General features: G+C 42.0%; 1 protein-coding gene across 1 annotated transcript in view; it reads left to right on the top strand.

Moving 5' to 3' along the window:
- LOC136877792 (protein gooseberry-like) overlaps positions 1 to 18,785 on the top strand; it is a 187,586-nt gene that overhangs the window by 76,149 nt on the left and 92,652 nt on the right. The window contains exon 2 of the mRNA XM_067151998.2: positions 1,454 to 1,757. Coding sequence (XP_067008099.1) covers positions 1,454 to 1,757 — 304 coding nt within the window. The remainder of the gene's footprint in view (positions 1 to 1,453; positions 1,758 to 18,785) is intronic.

Here is an 18,785-nt window from a genome sequence, read left to right as displayed (position 1 = left end):
AATCACTTTTACGAGTACAGTTTCTTTAACATCGGTTCGCCCGGAAGGACGTGGGTTCGAATCCCCGTCAAGAAGTCGTAAAATTTAAGAAACGAGATTTCCACTTCCGGAGGTGCATATGGCCCTGAGGTTCAGTCAGCCTACACCAAAAATGAGTACCAGGTTAATTCCTGGGGGCAAAAGGCGGTCGGGCGTAGAGCTAACCACTCTACCCCATCACGTGCCGAGGTTTAACAATGGTGGAAGCCTTTACCTTCCACCCCTCCAAGGGCCTTCATGGCCTGTACGGAGGTGTCTTTGTCTTTGTTCCTTTAACGTATCATCGTTACCGAGGCAAATCCTCCTATGTGATAATATTTTAGGAGATATACTGACCAGCAGCACATACTTTAAGAAGAGCGAGAATGCCTTGACAAGATTCACACAATATTGCACCTTAGATGTCAGAACCTTACCGGCCATAGTTCTAAGCTAAAATATTTCACATAGGAGGTTTTGTCCCTGCAGCGACGATATTAATATATTTGTCATATCCTCAAGCAAAGTTGATATCTATAGGCGACCATATTTATTAATTAATTTTCTTCACGTTTCACACTTATTAATAAGAGGGAAGTGCTTAAACACCGTTTTGGAGACTGAAGCAATGAACAGTTGCCTAAATCTTAAATTTCCTTTCCTTATATTAAAGCATGGACCGTGATGAAAAATACTATCGTCAATGAATCTACAGATGTATTAATTGTAATAAATGTAACATTTTCATCCGACTTTACATGAGCTAACTCCAGACTTCTGCCTAAATCTCGCTCAGCCTCTGCTCTTGATTTATTCACCTCTGCAATTTCTTTCCTCATCTTCAGTAAGAACTGATAAATGCCACCAATAGATGGTATCGTTGTTGTCACTTCTAATCCACGTACATTACATCGTCTTTAAAGATTACACCGCCAAACTTGATTTTCAGATGTTAAGAAGTGTAATTCCACGTCTCCTATTTTAACACAGTTACAGCGGTACCAACTTGACAACTATACTGAATCTTAAAATTAACACCTTGCCTCGAAACAGCGTTGTGATATGCTACACAAGAGCTCATGGTGGCGAATGACTGTGTCACATTCGATATAAAGATCGATTTTTACCAATAACACACTAAATGCTGAAACCTCAATGATTCTGCGTCTTCCAAATCGCTCCTCGTATCACAGGCACTGTTAAACAGGGCAATTACACGTTTGAACATGTCATACAGGTTATTATTATTATTATTATTATTATTATTATTATTATTATTATTATTATTATTATTATTAATACTGAGAAAAATTAGGAGGCTCACTAAATATGAATTGTATAATGTTTCAAGTTTTGGGGATAGCGGTGCTAGACCGACTCTAGGCCGAAATAAGATTGTCATCATCTAACAGCAGTGGGTGTCCTGGCTTTGCAGGTCAGGGCCGTGTGAACCAGTTGGGTGGTGTCTTCATCAACGGCAGGCCTCTACCGAACCACATCAGACTCAAGATCGTAGAGATGGCCGCTGCTGGTGTTCGTCCCTGTGTCATCTCTCGCCAACTGCGTGTTTCTCATGGTTGCGTCTCCAAGATCCTGAACCGCTACCAGGAGACGGGGAGCATCCGACCAGGCGTCATTGGTGGCAGTAAGCCTCGCGTCGCCACGCCAGAGGTGGAGGGGCGAATCGAGGATTATCGCAAGGAGAACCCCGGTATCTTCAGCTGGGAAATCCGTGACAGGTGGGTGATCCTCTGATGGGATATTTAAATATTATTGAGTAATGTATGCTAATTATACTGTAGATGAAAGCTAAATTAGGTTAAATAGGTTGCATTAATAGTAATAATAATAATAATAATAATAATAATAATAATAATAATAATAATAATAATAATAATAATTATAGACTACAGAAAAGATACTTTTGTAATTAGATTAGTTTTTGAATTCTTCTTCATTTTCCGGCGATTTCCTCACACCTGGTGGGGTTGCAGGTGCGAACTGTGTAGCACATATAGACTTGGCTCTGTTTAATTTTCGGATGCCCATCCTGACGCCAGCCGAATGTGCAGGAATGTTTTGAAGCGAGATCGCTAGTGATGTGTTTACGTTTCCAGCGATCTCCAGTTGTTTTGTGCGGCCAAAGTGGATGAAGGGGAGAGGACAAGGAGGTCACTGACTTTTAGCCTTGTTGTAGCCCCATTCGGTATTTCCTAGAAGGGATTAGAGGGACAGACCGGCGACTTCCTGGTCAGCCTGAGGGCTTATGGTGACGTATCCTTCTATTGTGCTTTCTTTCTGGTGTTTCTGTGGATTGAACGTTGAACCAGAACTTTCTCACCAGGTACATAAAATGAGGCTCGCCCCAAACCAGCAGTCGGTGTCAAAGAGTTTATGACGGTGTTGGTGTGTTGGAATGTAGAGCAGTTGTTGTCGTTGCTGTTGTAGAGAGTTGTCTATGTGTAGTCGTTGCTGCTGTGTTGTTGTCTTGTCGAGTGATAGACCTATGGGTTGAGTAGTTCGTTGTGTGGAGCAGTCGCATGAATTATCGGCCTTGTCTGGAGTCGAGCCAAGTGAACAGCAGTCGTGTGTTGTGATAACCATCGGGCATTTGTTTGGACGGTGCTGTGTGAAGTGACTAGTGCGTGCGAAGCAAGGTGAGAAAGAAACCTGTCAGTCAAGATAACGGAAGGATCGCTCGTTCTAAACCACAGACCTGCAGTGAGGACAAGAGATCATTTGTAAACAACCACTGATTAGTAATGTGTTGTTACTCGTGTCAAGTAAAATTGTGTGTATAGGGATTGCGTCATCCTGGATTAAATTAGTCCAATAAACCAGAGAATGCCTTATTCGTAACAATAAAGAATGGAAATGGCGTATGGCTTCTAGTGCCGGGAGTGTCCGAGAACATGTTCGTCTCGCCAGGTGCAGGTCTTTTGATTTGACACCCGTAGGCGACCTGCGCGTCGTGATGAGGATGAGATGATGATGAAGACGACACATACACTCAGCCCCCGTGCCAGTGAAATTAACCAATTATGGTTAAAATTCCCGACCATGCCGGGAATCCAACCCGGGACCCGTCTGACCAAAAGAGAGCACGCTCACCATTTTGGCATGGAACATGGCGTAACAGTAAGAAATTCGTCTACAAAGGTTTCGGATACCGCCCGTGGACTTACTTCATTGCGACGAAATATTAAACCCTCCTTCTTGTTGTCGTCTTTATTAAATGTTAGCCTGATATACATTATTTTCAGCTTTGAGAATGTCCACCTCCGTGGCTAAATGGTTAGCGTGCTGGCTTTTGGCCACAGGATCCCGGGTTCGATTCCCGGCAGGGTCGGGAATTTTAACGTTAATTGGTTAATCTCGCTGGCACGGGGACTGGGCGTATGTGTTGTCTTCATCATCATTTTATCCACATCACGACGCGCAGGTCGCCTACGGGAGTCAGATAGAAAGACCTGCATCTGGTGAGCCGAACTTGTCCTCGGACACTCCCGGCACTAAAAGCCATACGCCATTTCATTTCATTTTTTCATTTCATTTGAGCTTTGAGAATGTATAATTTACTCGATACTTTTATTCGACGTGGTGTCTGTGTTACTCACTACACGGTGCGGGAAAACTACCGAGCACTGACAGCTGACACACTGAGTTACTCGTATATCATTAAGGAGGTGGTATATTTAGATCTGAAACACTTCACGTTCACGAAATGCACACGTTAGCGGCGTGAGTTTACTGGCTCTGTGACTCAGCGCCACAGACTCGAATATTTGTGCGGTAAGGTTGCCATATTTTGGTAAGTCTCGCCAAATATGAAATAATTCCCCTCCACAATTTTCATCTCTTAAACATTTAAACGATTGAGTAGGCTACAGTCCGCCTCTGTGGTGTAGTGGTTAGCGTGATTAGCTGCCACCCCCGGAGGCCCGGGTTCGATTCCCGGCTCTGCCACGAAATTTGAAAAGTGGTACGAGGGCTGGAACGGGGTCCACTCAGCCTCGGGAGGTCAACTGAGTAGAGGTGGGTTCGATTCCCACTTCAGCCATCCTGGAAGTGGTTTTCCGTGGTTTCCCACTTCTCCTCCAGGCGAATGCCGGGATGGTACCTAACTTAAGGCCACGGCCGCTTCCTTCCCTCTTCCTTGCCTATCCCTTCCAATCTTCCCATCCCTCCACAAGGCCCCTGTTCAGCATAGCAGGTGAGGCCGCCTGGGCGAGGTACTGGTCATTCTCCCCGGTTGTATCCCCCGACCAGGAGTCTGAAGCTCCAGGACACTGCCCTCGAGGCGGTAGAGGTGGGATCCCTCGCTGAGTCCGAGGGAAAAACCGAACCTGGAGGGTAAACAGTGATGATGATGATGATGAGTAGGCTACATTTGTGCTATTATTGCTGATTTAATAACACAGGGTCTCTCATATAAACTCGGACCGAACGTACGGTGTTGCTCACGGTAAAATTTTCTGTCAAATTTATTGTACAATAATTTAGTTTTATAAAATTTCTGTTGCTCACGGTCAAATTCAAGTTTTATAAAACCTTTGATAAAACTTTTCATAAAATAGGACATGTTCTATTCCGTAAAATTAATTTTACGAAACGAACCAATCAGCGAAGCTGACATCGCGATGATGCTGGTACTACGTCGTGAGAAGATTGTGAAGCTCGATTGTAAACAAACACTTCTTTCTAAAATGACAGGATCCGGGTGGACTAAGGAAGCATTTCTTTTCTTCCTTTTTACCACTGTACAACATATAATTGCAGCTAAAGCAGCAAGTTTTGATTTGTTTGTTGGAGCCATACTCTCAAACACACTGTAAGTTGAACAGCTGATTCTTGGTTTAAAAGTTTATTGATAGATGGCAGCACATGCACATCCTTGTTCAGAAGTGAGTTCGTAGATGGCCACCCTGATGCTTCCACGGATTTTTTAAAATAATTTTACCATGAGCAACACAACTTGTTTTCACCAAATTTTTATAAAATTAATTGTACAACAAATTTTACGAAACATTTTTCCGTGAGCAATAGGCATAAGTCGCGCGCAGCCGACCTGCTTTAAGCGTGTATACAATCTTAAATGAAATCTTACCTCATAAAAGATGCTGGAAGTGTCGTCCTTCCTGGGTTACACAGACATTGTATCTGGTAACCACTTTGTGGCTGACTCGAGGGAGTTCTGCCACTGTAAATTTTCTGACTCCATTCGTAATGTTTTCTTTCAGTTTACTTCACAAGTAAAAATCACACATAGTTAGATCTGGAGAACGAGGGGGAAATATACCAGCACTGATCACTCTGTCTGCAAACACTTCCTCAGCTAGAGGCCTCGTGATCGTCGCAAGCCTCACTAGCCTACTAGAGGGGAACACACGATTAATTACCTACTGTCCAGCTACATGGCTAAGTGGTTAGTGTGCTGGCATTTGGTCACAGGGGTCCCGGGTTACATTCCCTGCAGGGTCGGGAATTTTAAACATAATTGGTTAATTCCCCTAGCACGGGGACTGGGTGTATGTGCGGTCTTCATCATCATTTCATCCTCATCACGACGCGCAGGTCACCTACGGGCATCAAATCAAAAGAGCTGCACCAGGCCTCTGAGGAGGCCACGCAGCTTCTTGTTACCTGCTTTTAATTTTAAATAGTTATAGAGCACAGAATATTGAATTTATCAAGGAGCATAATTGTAATAGCAGACTTCACAGCCGAAGCCCCACCATGTACGGAGAGACTAATTGATAAATTAAGGAAATAACCGTCTGAGGAACCAAGGAATCAACACTGAGTCATGACGAAGGGAGCATCCCAGCCGAGACTGTAAAGGCGTACTAGGACGTTGTCTTCAGTTCCTCGTCAGGAGGTTGAAGAATTTAGCAAGTTAAGTCTCGGGGAGATAGAGCTAACCAATTGTATCACATTTCGTGCCGAGAATTTATCTTCCACATGACTGATTTGTTTAACTGGAATCAAAGAATTCTCTCACGGACATGCCTTGAGTAACGAGATGATCTCCCGGAAGAGGTGATATTGATATGCAGTGTTACAATACTTAATGTCTTCGCTAGAAGCTGTTTCGTCAGCTAATTCTACACTACGAGCATGGGAAAAATAAAGTAGCACCTGAACAGGTTGCAGCTCCTGGAAACATATATCCGGCTCCCGACGAACAAAAAAGAAATCAGCTTAAATTGAAGACTACACGAATACCTGCGTTGTGAAACACTGCATAGTTACTACATCATCCAAGGAGTGAGACATGTCCCTCTAACCAGTGGGGCTCCCCACAACTCATCCTGGACTTTCTGCAATGACGCGTAGGTCTATATTAGCAATAGGCACGTTTGCGCGAAGAAAATGTTGCCTATTTGGGAATGGCGATTTACGTTCGTAATGAAATGTCTAGCTGACCCGCCCTCCTTCCCCCTCTAGCACGCCCCTAGCAACATGACTGACAAGTTACTTAAAACCAAACCAAACCCCATGGCACTACAGCTCTTGAAGGGCCTTGGCCTACCAAGCAATCGCTGCTCAGCCCGAAGGTCTGCAGATTACGAGGTGTCGTGTGGTCAGCACGACGAATCCTCTCGGCCGTTATTCTTGGCTTTCTAGACCGGGGCCGTCATCTCGCCGTCAGATAGCTCCTCAATTCTAATCACGTAGGCTAAGTGGACCTCGAACCAGCCCTCAGATCCAGGTAGAAATCCCTGACCTGGCAGGGAATCGAACCCGGGGCCTCCGGATAAGAGGCAGGCACGCTACCCCTACACCACAGGGCCGGCTCTGACAAGTTACTTACCTTCCCCAATAGTTGAACACCCTTTACTAGAACGGTGCCAGCATGTAACACATTACTCGGGGAGAATTTTCTTCTTCTTCTTCTTCTTCTTCTTCTTCTTCTTCTTTTCTTCCTACCGCTTTCACCACACCTGTGGGGTCGCGGGTGCGAACTGCGTAGCACATGTGTATTTGGCCCTGTTTTGCGGGCGGATGCCCTTCCTGACGCCAACCCTATATGAAGGGGTGTAATCGCTATTGCGTGTTTCTGTGGTGGTTGGCCGTATGATATGTTGTCTGAATATGAAGAGAAGAGTGTTGGGACGGACACAAACCCACAGTCCCCGAGCCAGAAGAATTAATCAGAAGTCATTAAAATCCACGACCCGGTCGGGAATCGAACCCAGGACCCTCTGAACCGAAGGCCAGTGCGCTGACCATTCAACCAACGAGTCGGACACTCGGGGAGAATATTACCTTAAAATGCTTCTAGAGGAGACGTGTTTCGCCCCCATTAGAAACTTATCCAAATACAGAGAAATGCTGCGCTGTTACCCACCAGACACAATTAAATGCCTGTGTTATTCCAGATACGCTGCTACTGTGCCCTCTCTTGCTTCGAATCCACGATTAGGTTCAGTTAATCGAAGGAGCAGATGAGCTCTGATGTGGAGGGATGGCCCATGTCCAGCTGAGAAATATCATAATCCTCATGTGTGTGGCTTTCTCAAGAAGTTTACCCAGTCCTGGCAGAAACTGTTCAGACTGTGTTTCAAGATGACAGTTATTTTCGGGTGTTTCCAGTCCGTTAGAAAACGGCCTCTCCGTAGTATGGAGTTGAGCAAGAAAGCCATAAATACTAGAACTTTTTAGTTCTACATTAGGAATTAGGATTACCTCTGAAATGCTTTGTTTAAATTCTAAATGCTAGTCTGGCAAACTTTCGTTTATAACATTCTACTGATATAAATGGATGATCGATAATTTTCTCATTTTAATGTTGCCAATGCTTTCACGACCCGTACGTATAGACATGATATTGTATAGGCTTTTGGGCTTATGCCGTGTCAATTTATTTATTTAGCGTATGATGAATACAATATTATTTACAATATATACAACTACCATCTCAAGCTCGTAACTAAAGTTCCATGTCAAAATTTAATAGCCAGAGAAGAGCTTCGTTTGAGACACAGTTTAAGTCCTCAATAGAGCCTCTGTAACTACGTAAAGGACACTCAAATGCAAGGTGTTCCACTGTCTGTGTCAATAAAATAAGGTGAAATGCTTCTCGTGGACAGACCAGATTTTCTTCTGACGACTCGGAGCATAGTTCTCTGCGAAACGTAAATAATTTCACTTTATTTTCTTGACACGGCATAAGCCCAAAATCCTATACAATGTAATTTCGCATTTTAGTTTAATTTACGTTCAGTTTAGTTAAATTTTTAATTTTGTTGTGACGCACAGTAACCGCAGTAGATAAATGATTGAAACGTGGATATATTAAAATAAAAGATGATGAAGAAAGGAAGTGTGAAGACGCCAATATAGGACGATATGGCAAGCAAGCAAGTCGTACGAAGGGAGGTGATGCAGGAAATTGTCGCTGCCGGGACAAAACCTCTTATGTGAAATATTTTAGCTTAGAACTTTGGCTGGTAAGGTTCTGTCATCTACGGTTCAATATTGTATGAATATTGTCAAGGCATTCTCGCTCTCCATAATGTATGTGCTGCGGGTCAGTATATCTCCAAAAATATTATCACATAGGAGGTTTTGTCCCGGCAACGACGAAATATTAGATTAGGAAACGAAGTCTTAAAGGAAGTAGATGAATATTGTTACTTGGGTAGTAAAATAACAAACGATGGCAAAAGTAAGGAGGACATAAAATGCAGACTAGCACAAGCAAGGAAGAGCTTTCTTAAGAAATGAAATTTGCTCACTTCAAACATTGATATAGGAATTAGAAAGATGTTTTTGAAGACTTTCGTGTGGAGCGTGGCATTGTATGGAAGTGAAACACGGACGATAACTCGCCCAGAAAGAAAGAGAATAGAAGCTTTTGAAATGTGGTGTTACAGAAGAATGCTGAAGGTGAGATGGATAGATCGAATCACGAATGAAGAGATACCGAATCGAATTGGTGAGAGGAGATCGATTTGGCTAAATTTGACAAGAAGGAGAGATAGAATGATAGGACACATCTTAAGACACCCAGGACTCGTGCAGTTGGTTTTTGAAGGAAGTGTAGGTGGTATGAAAAGTAGGGGTAGACCAAGGTTTGAACATGACAAGCAGATTAGAGCAGATGTAGGATGCAGTAGTTACGTAGAAATGAAAAGGTTAGCACAGGATAGGGTGGTATGGAGAGCTGCATCAAACCAGTCTATGGACTGATGACTCAAACAACAATAACAACAATGACAAGCAAATATACATTACGCTAAAATCCTGGGCTAACTTTTTCATTTTCAAAGCAAATTAAATTACATTGAATTCACAGACGAAGATATCCCTTCGAACTGACTTCGCTGCACGGAAGTGATGGTAGGTGGATTCTACTGGTACAAATAAGTGGGAACAGCGGCAAGAGTTGTCGTGTTGAGTGGCTCAGCCGGTTGAGGCGCTGGCCTTCTGACCCCAACTTGGCAGGTTCGATCCTGGCACAGTCGAGTGGTATTTGAAGGTGCTCAATTACGTCAGCCTGGCACCGGTAGATTTATTGATACGTAAAACAACTCCTGCGGGACTAAATTCCGAAAACCGTAAAAGTGGTTAGTGGGTCGTAAAGCAAATAACATTATTAGTGGCAAGATTACACTCGCAGTGAAGAATAAAGGGTAAGTTCGGAATGATGTCAATGTATGAGCCTACTTCAGTGATGGGGTCAGCCCCTGAATTAAGAGGGAATCTACACTTCTGAACATAGAAAACTTTTTTTTTCGTAGCAATGGAAATGAATACTAAAGGTAAAAGTACGACAAACACATTGAAAATGAAAACCTACAACCTGTTTTCCAGTCTTAGACCGGGTCAGGAATGTAATGAATGAAACATATATAGGCTAGTATTACAATGGGGTCGCCACTCCCAAGATGATTATTAATGACTGATAGATGCTATGAAATGAGAATGGAGAGTGTTGCTAGAATGAAAGCTGACAGGGAAAACTGGAGTACCCGGAGAAAAACCTGTCCCGCCTCCGCTTTGTCCAGCACAAATCTCACATGGAATGACCGGGATTTGAACCATGGTATCCAGCGGTGAGAGCCCGACGCGATGCCGTCTGAGCCACGGAGGCTCCATGACAAAGACATTATTCCTTAATACTATGTCTACATATTTAGAAATTATATAAACCTATGCCATTATATACAATTAATTATTCAATATGGCGATGTAACATGGCCAGTATTTTGCTGTTTCCCTGAAAATTTCCGAACACTTCAATAGGCCTATTTTTCTATGATTCTCTTTTATTCTGATTAGTAACGTCATAGCTACAACACGTACTACAGTAAAATTAGTGAAGTTCATCAAGTATATTATTTTTTCATGAAGTCATTTTCAATTAATCATTTTTTTATTAGTTTGAATTTGAATTTTTTAAACTTAACCAATGAAGCTAGCTCAATAACTTAATTCTAATATATCTTCTTTTTATCTATCAAATATACATGCATGCGAAATTTCATCTTGATATAAAAACTTTCAGAGTTATCAGGGGAACGGTTCTGAAAAACAAAAGTTACGGCGAAACGAGCGACAAACTTACCGATGAAATGAAATGTCGTATGGTTTTTAGTGCCGGGATATCCCAGGACGGGTTCGGCTCGCCAGGTGCAGGTCTTTCTGCGTGTCGTGAACTTACCGATGAAGGGTCGGTAACAGGGCTTTTTATTGTAACTGCGAATGCATTGGAGATAGGCCTATTAACCAAAATAAACCAAAATTTAGCACTGTGATAAAGAGAAAAGTTCAATTTTAAATTAAAAATAAATTCAAAACTAGCATTTTTGGTCGGTCACAGGTGTTGGTCCCCCCTTAAACGTCATTCTTTAGTAAAATTATCGTGAGCCGCCTTTTGCAGTGAACCCAGTAACGAGTAGGCCTAGTAATATTAGTAGTGAGGTTACAAACGTGCCCCTGCGCTGACTTAAGTTACATTATAGTCTACTTCGCAATGAATGTCGATAAATCTTGCGTGACAACTTCAGTGATGTTTGTCAATGCTCACGAAGGGCGAGACGAGCTATCTCAAGGACAGGGCAGGTATCGGAGGCTCCTTCGAGTTGATTTACAAGGCGCGAAGGCGTCATAAAATTTGATGGGTAGCTGTACAAGAGGACGGGTCTCTCTCCCTTCCTTTCAACTCGTCACTTCAACATCATCTTAGTGTAGGAGTACAACCTGCTACTTAAGTGAGGTCTTTTCGCACAATTCCGATTCGTACAACGGGCTTGGAATATATAATGTAATTTCTTAAAGAGGACATGGTCTAGACGGCGAGCTTGTTCCCAGTCGGTTGATCGAACTGTTCTTAACACTGTTTAGCCTGTAACTAAGGCGAGGATTTCGTCATAAATGCCCATTATTATCCTCCAGCGAGCTCGATAGCTGCAGTCGCTTAATTGCGGCCAGTGTCCAGTATTCGGGAGATAGTAGGTTCGAACCCCACTGTCGGCAGCCCTGAAGATGGTTTTCCGTGGTTTCCCATTTTCACACCAGGAAAATGCTGGGGCTGTACCTTAATTAAGGCCACGGCTGCTTCCTTCCCACTCCTAGCCCTTCCCAGTCCCATCGTCGCCATAAGACCTATCTGTGTCGGTGCGACGTAAAGCAACTAGCAAAAAATATTATTAACCTCCAGCCAAAATTGTAGGCTCATAAGTCTAAAATCTGTTTCACTCGATTTGTGAAGGAAATACATAGGTTTTATAGTCCAGCTCCGTGGCCAAATGGTTAGAGTGCTGTCCTTTGGTCACAGGGGCCCCGGGTTCAATTCCCGGCAGAGTTGGGAATTTTAACCATGATTGGTTAATTTCGCTGAGACGGGGGCTGGGTGTATGTGTCGTCTTCAACATCATTTCATCCTCATCACGACGCGCCGGTCACCTACGGGTGTAAAATCAAAAGACCTGCACCTGGCGAGCCGAACATGTCCTCGGACACTCCCGCACTAAAAGCCATACGCCATTTCATTTCATAGGTTTTATAGTGCCAATAAATGCCTATTTCGTGCTTAAATGCCTATTTTGAAAATATTAGCAAGTTAAACGCCTAAAATGTCAAATATTAAGTTTTAAATCGTATTTTTTCCACTCATCACTACTTCGTTAGTTTTCTTTACCAGATAACCGCTGAAAGCAGGCATTCTTTGCAGGTAGCTACCAAAGACAGGCACTTAAATGTGATTAAAGGACAACAGCGTTTTTTCTGTCTTCTGATTCTGCTTGGAGTGAGCTGGCCTTGAATCTGCACCCTGAACTGGCCAACCCCAAGATTTCCAGCGTTCTCACGTACATTTCTTCCAAGTTTGAACAGCTACCCGCCAAAATAAAGCACCTGGAAGAGAGAGAATGACCTCTTGTGAAAAGCTGCAGGGATTGTTCGTGAGGTAGAGGCGAGATGAGATCAGTGCCAAATTTTACAATATAATGCAAAGGAATCCCGTTTGTAAGGATGCTTAGGCTGCCAGGCTGCTGACGAAATGCGAAATGGAAAGGTCATTTTTTCAATTTAAAAATATATTAGCCGTCAACAGGCTAAGTTTTACTGTTCAAAATTTGGAACAATATCTGGTTGTCCATTGTAACATGTGCTGACTGAGATTCTTCTGAAGTGTCCTCTTGATATAATAATTGTATGTAAGAGATAACAGTGTCTTCAATTGTATTATTATTATTATTATTATTATTATTATTATTATTATTATTATTATTATTATTATTATCAATTCCTGATTCTGGTGACCACTTGTTGCTTGTCGTAAAACTTTTAACCCTCGAACACTAACCCTTCGTAAATTTTACAACGATAGGTAGCAGAACGGTATAGTTTATTGCCTTCCGCGCATGCGTGCCTGCCGCCATTTTGTGTAGATGAATTTTTTCGAGCAGTTATTGACTGTGGCATGTGCGATTGTTGATATCTTTGCTCATTCTTGTAATAATTGGGTGGGTGTCGTCATATTGATGAACGGTTAGTGATAGTGTGAAATATATATCATGTGTCTTCATGCCTTTTTTTACATTTATACGTCTTATTTTATTTATTTTCTTGGTAGTTCTAGTTTCTTTGCGATGTAAGTAACCCACATTCGTAATTTTAAGGGTTTATTTGAATATGTCGTGTTATAAAATTCATTTCTTATAAAACGTGTTCATTTAATAATTTTTGTGTGTCAAGTTTTCTGTATTTAATAAATAATCACATAAAATTACGTATTTTGATTCAACGTTAAGTTTATTACACTATAGGAACTCTAAATGACCAAAATCCTCCGCCCGCTATTATTGGTGTGAACATTTAGTGACTTGATTTTGGGATCACTCAAACTTGACCGAACTTAAGAGACCTATCAATGCCTGTTAATTCACCGGCAGGTAAATCCGTAGAGAAGGAAACAGAAATGAAGCAAATCGGTCCACTAGAACGGACGGACTGGCTGGACGAAACTCTTTAAAACATTTTTAATACGGTAAGTTATATAGATTTGACTTTAAGAATCGAGTCTGTGTCTCAGTAAGTAGACAAAATTGGAAGAGACATATCGAAAGAATGCGCCATACCCTATAACATGTGTGAAGTGGAAAAATATCTATTGGATGTCCGATGAAAATATGAACCCTGAAATGAAAGGAAATGGCGTATGGCTTTTAGTGCCGGGAGTGTCCGAGGACAAGTTCGGCTCGCCAGATGTAGTCTTTTTATTTGACTCCCGTAGGCGACCTGCGCGTCGTGATGAAGATGAAAATTATGATGAAGAAGACACATACACCCAGCCCCGTGCCAGTGAAATTAACCAGTTATGGTTAAAATTCCTGACCCTGCCGGGAATCGAACTCGGTACCCCTGTGACCAAAGGCCAGATCGTTAACCATGTAGCCATAGAGCTGAACACATGAACCCTCACTCATTAGTTTTAATGCCGCCTGGATTTCTCTATCAGCTCACATGTTTCTTTATTTCTTACAAATCCACCCCCCGCCCCTCCCTTGATCACCGCAACTTCCATAGTGGTGCGCGCCCCCCAGTGTGGTAACCAGTGGTTTGCGACATGTTACACATTAAGCCTTGGAGTGAGGTTCCGTAAATCATTTAAAGAAGCTACCACCGTAGAAACGAGCTTCCACCATAACATGAACTGTCCTACAATTGCTACGAAGTTTATCAGTTAACGTAGACTATGTTTTCTTAGTTCGAGGTTATTGCATTTCGTCGCTGCAGGAGCAGTAGCGCGTATCTGACAATGTTCTACCTATCCAGTATTCTCCTTAAGGCCGTATTCACCAACGTCAGTTACTTTTTCTGTTATCTTAAATTTCCAAAGCTCGGATGTCATTATTTCGGACAACACTCACCACGGAATTTATTACCTCGGTTTACCAAAACTTTTTGCTAGTTGTTTTACGTCGCACCGACACAGATAGGTCTTACGGCGACGATGGGACAAGAAAGGGCTAGGAGTGGGAAGGAAGTGGCCGTGGCCTTAATCAAGGTACAGCCCCAGCATTTGCCTAGTGTGAAAATGGGAAACCACGGAAAACCATCTTCAGGGCTGCTGACAGTGGGGTTCGAACCTACTATCTCCCGAATACTGAATACTGGCCGCACTTAAGCGACTGCAGCTATCGAGCTCGGTTTACCAAAACTAACTTTCGTTTCTGAACCTTAAATTTTTCATACTAACGCACTGAAAACAAATGACTACGTGCTGCCACTATCGAAATATAAACAAGTTTTAATTTCATTCGGGGTTTGCAAATAATTGATCTTAAATAATGTTTGCTCTTGAGCAGAAACGAAGAAGGAAGCCTAGTATGACTTAAGAGAATAAACTATTACTGAATTTGGACGCAGAAAGTATTAACATCGTCGAGAATAAGAAAATAAATGATAGTCTATATATTTCACTCCAAACATAACACAGTATTCTTTCATTCATCATTAAAAAGTCTTTCAATCGTGTACCGTACAAGATATAATCAAGAATTCATCTTAGGCCTGCCTATGTGTTGGGAATTCCAGGTTATGTTCGATCATGGATAACACAGACAATGTCGAAGCTTTAGATAACCTAAAATGTATGCGGAAATCAGTGTGGTCGTAGTCCTCGAAGTATGTCGCAAGTTCTTTTATCGACATAGTGAACCCTTGAACATATCGTTCCATCGTTGGTCGTCTGTCTCGGCTGCTTCAGTAGAGCAATATTGTACACTTGGATCTTATGGTCGTTGCGAGTTTTTTCTGTCACTTCATCGACCAAACGATAGGGTTCAGAGGAGAGCATAACTACTTCAAATGAGGAGCAAAAATGTGCTTGCTAAAATATTTATTCAATTTAAATCACGATAAGTCATTAATTAGATTGGCAAGAAAAGTCACTTAAAATTTTCAGAACATGTTTTAACGCAGTCACAATTCATAACGTGAGTGGTAAAGTTTTATTGGCATTGTTTATGATTGTCTTCCAAAGAATGAAAACGGAATGTAGAATTCGTGAAGAGCAAAAACCAGAAAACGAGAATAAAACCTGAAAATCGGGCACCATTGATCCAAACGATAACTGAGATTTAATCTACACGATCCGTGAAAAATCTGACCTTCAACAAGTAGAATTCCAGATTTACATTTAATTAAGGTTATCATCCACCAGTCTACGATTCTATCGGATATTGGAACATCCCCCGAATGAACCCTTAATCGAACCAAATGGACTGTCAGTTGCTTTGGATAGGTTGCGAAATGTTACTTGAAAACATTGTGTTCATTACAAGTTAACAGCAATGTTCACAATAAAAAATTAAATTGCACCAGTATCGTCATCTCGTGACACCCTTAAATTACAGAGCAGTCCCGATGCTGAAACATGCATCACCCCAAACAGATGTTCAGAAGGAACGAGCAACACCTGATCCGAGGGGATCTTACGTTACGTCGTCCTGAAGGAGCAAAAACTGTGAAATGCAGGAAAACATTCATTCATTCTGCATTTAGAAGGAATGCCAAACACTGAAGTTAAAGAAAAGTGATAACTCACTTGAAAATGTTCTTACTAAACAAACTTTCAGGTTATGAAACAATTACGTCGTTAAATTTGTTAAATTACAAGTACACAGTATCAGAAATAAAAGGAAATCTTTTCAAATTTCTATAATTACGACTACAATTATAAATCTGTCTACCTACACGCAAACTAAACTCTCATTCTAATAAAATTCATTTTTCACACCCGCAATGTTTCTAGTCAGTGATATTTTCGTCTCGTAAAGATACAGAATAGAATTCAGTTTGCAATAATTATTATCTTGACCGTGTATCAGTGGGTATTTTGTTCGTGAGGTCAGCTATCAAAAGTGCACTTAGCTGTTATCAAACAGAACCGTCACTTAGACTTAATTGGGGTTACCTACAGTCTTACATAAAATATTAATCATGGGAGAAACATCGACTTGTACTTAAAATAGGCGTTACAACGCGCCCACTTGGAACTGACAATCTTTATATTCATCAATCGTTCTGGATTGCTACAGGACATCGTTCTTCTTACACAGCCTGTCTCAAAAATATTACATCTCAACCTATCCACCATGTCACAATAATTCCTCTCCCTCAAAATACAGGACCTCTTATCCTCGGATCCTGCTTATCATCGTTGGGTTTATTCTCCTATGCTAAAGTGTAAAGGAAAGTGAACCCTAAATACACAATGCTGTAGGAGTGCCTCAATACGCCATTCATGTAAACACACATTCCTACAGTGCAGTACGGTACGGTTCATTTTCCTTTACACTTGCGCACAGGAATATAAACTCAACGAGAATTCGTCGCTTTTCGAGCAAAAGGTCATGTCACAAAATTCTCTTCCTAACCATTATTTGCCTTGAGATTGGTTACGTCTCCCGGCCACATATGGATATGCAGTCCATCAGTTCGTTGTGTTCATTTTCGTACGCTAATGTCTAAAGGAAAATTAATCTTAAGTATTATACTGTAGGAGTGCGTAAATAAGTCATGCAAACATACGGTGAAGTGCGGTACAGGAACACAACGAATATTGTTGTGATGGACTAAATATCCATACGCGGCTGGGAGACGTGACCAGTCTTAAGGAAATAATGGATAGGACGAGCATTGTCAGGTACGTGGTATTTCTCGCACAGCGACGATTTGTTTAGTGTATCTTTTTACAAATGGCTTTACGTCGCACCGACACAGACAGGTCTTATGGCGAAGATATAGGAAAGGTCTAGGAGTGGGAAGAAGCGGCCGTGGCCTTAATTGAGGCACAGCTCCAGGGCTGCCGACAGTGGGGTTCGAACCCACTATCTCCCTATGCAAGAACACAGCTGCGCGCCCCTAACCGCACGGCCAACTCGTCCGGTGATTTGCTAGTGTAACTAAGGCTGAGTTATGCTAATGTTGTTGAGTAAACACCGGAGTTAGTACGACTTGATGGGTTCACTGACACTGTTTCCGCCCTCCGAATATCCGATCGACTACCTCTGCCGGGTTTGAACCTGCGATCTTGCGATACAGAGATCTCTTATCCACAGAGGAGGCCCGTACCTCTGAAATCTGGTAGAGTAAACCAAACATGGAAATTTACACGCGGGCGGTTTAAAGGGCCTTAAATCAAAACGTGTGAACACGATAGCTAACGCCACATTATTATTATTATTATTATTATTATTATTATTATTATTATTATTATTATTATTATTGTTATTATTATTATTATTACTTTGTGCGTATGGACCCAATGGATCACTCAAAGCTCTAACGATTCTGTTTTCTGAGTTGCCAAACAGCTCTCATCCTTTCTCCGTGGATCCTTTTTCGTTCTTCTGTCCACTTTGCTCCAGTCTTCTTTTTCACTTCGTTCTCTGGTTGCACTTTCCATCCATTAATTTTTTTCCTATAAAGGTTTCTGTCCGCGGTGTCATTTGGGTTTATCTGGGCTTTTTCCAGATCCTTCGTCACTTCTAGTACCCATGGAATATTTTTTAGATGTTCTATGTAGGTGAGAATCTTGTGTGTCAGTCTACTTGTCGGCAATCTGTGGACGTGCCCATAGAATTTCAGACGTCTTTTACGGATGTCTGCTGCAATGTTGGAATGCTCTTCTGTCTCTTTGCGTGACCTCAGTCTATATCCATCTTCTGTTTTTCGGGGGCCGAGAATTTTCCTCAGGATTCTTCTTTCTTCTTTTAAAATATTTTCTAGGTCACCTTTCCCGTTTAGTGTAAGGGTCTCGCTGGCATATAAGACTTCAGGCTTTATTACTGTATTAAAGTGTCTGATCTTTGCATGGCGGGACAAGCACTTTTTATTGTACATGTTGTGAACCCTACCGTAGGCTTTCCGAAATTTTTGTAGGCGAATTTTCTGGGCAGCCTTCTCGCCTCCCGTTGGTTCAAGTATTTCTCCCAAGTACTTGAAGTGTGGTACTCGGTTGATTTGCCCATGTGTCGTGTTCAAATTTTGGATGTCGAGTTTAGAGCAGAAGAACTTGGTCTTTTCAAAGGAAATTTGTAGGCGAACCTTTCCAGCACATTCGCTAAGGGTTTCAATTTGTTTAACGGCTGTGCATACATCATCTGTAAGTATGGCCAGGTCATCTGCAAAAGCGAGGCATGATATATCAATACTGTCTTTGGGTCGTCCTAGTCGTATGGGACGCCAGTATCCCATGTCTTTCAATACCTTTTCCCACTCGCGGATGACTTTGTCTAGGACGAGGTTGA

Source organism: Anabrus simplex, chromosome 7 (genome assembly GCF_040414725.1).
Source record: "Anabrus simplex isolate iqAnaSimp1 chromosome 7, ASM4041472v1, whole genome shotgun sequence".
NCBI classification, from domain to species: Eukaryota; Metazoa; Arthropoda; class Insecta; order Orthoptera; family Tettigoniidae; genus Anabrus; species Anabrus simplex.
The sequence above is the reverse complement of the archived record's forward strand: the minus strand, read 5'-3'. Positions and strand labels throughout refer to the sequence as shown.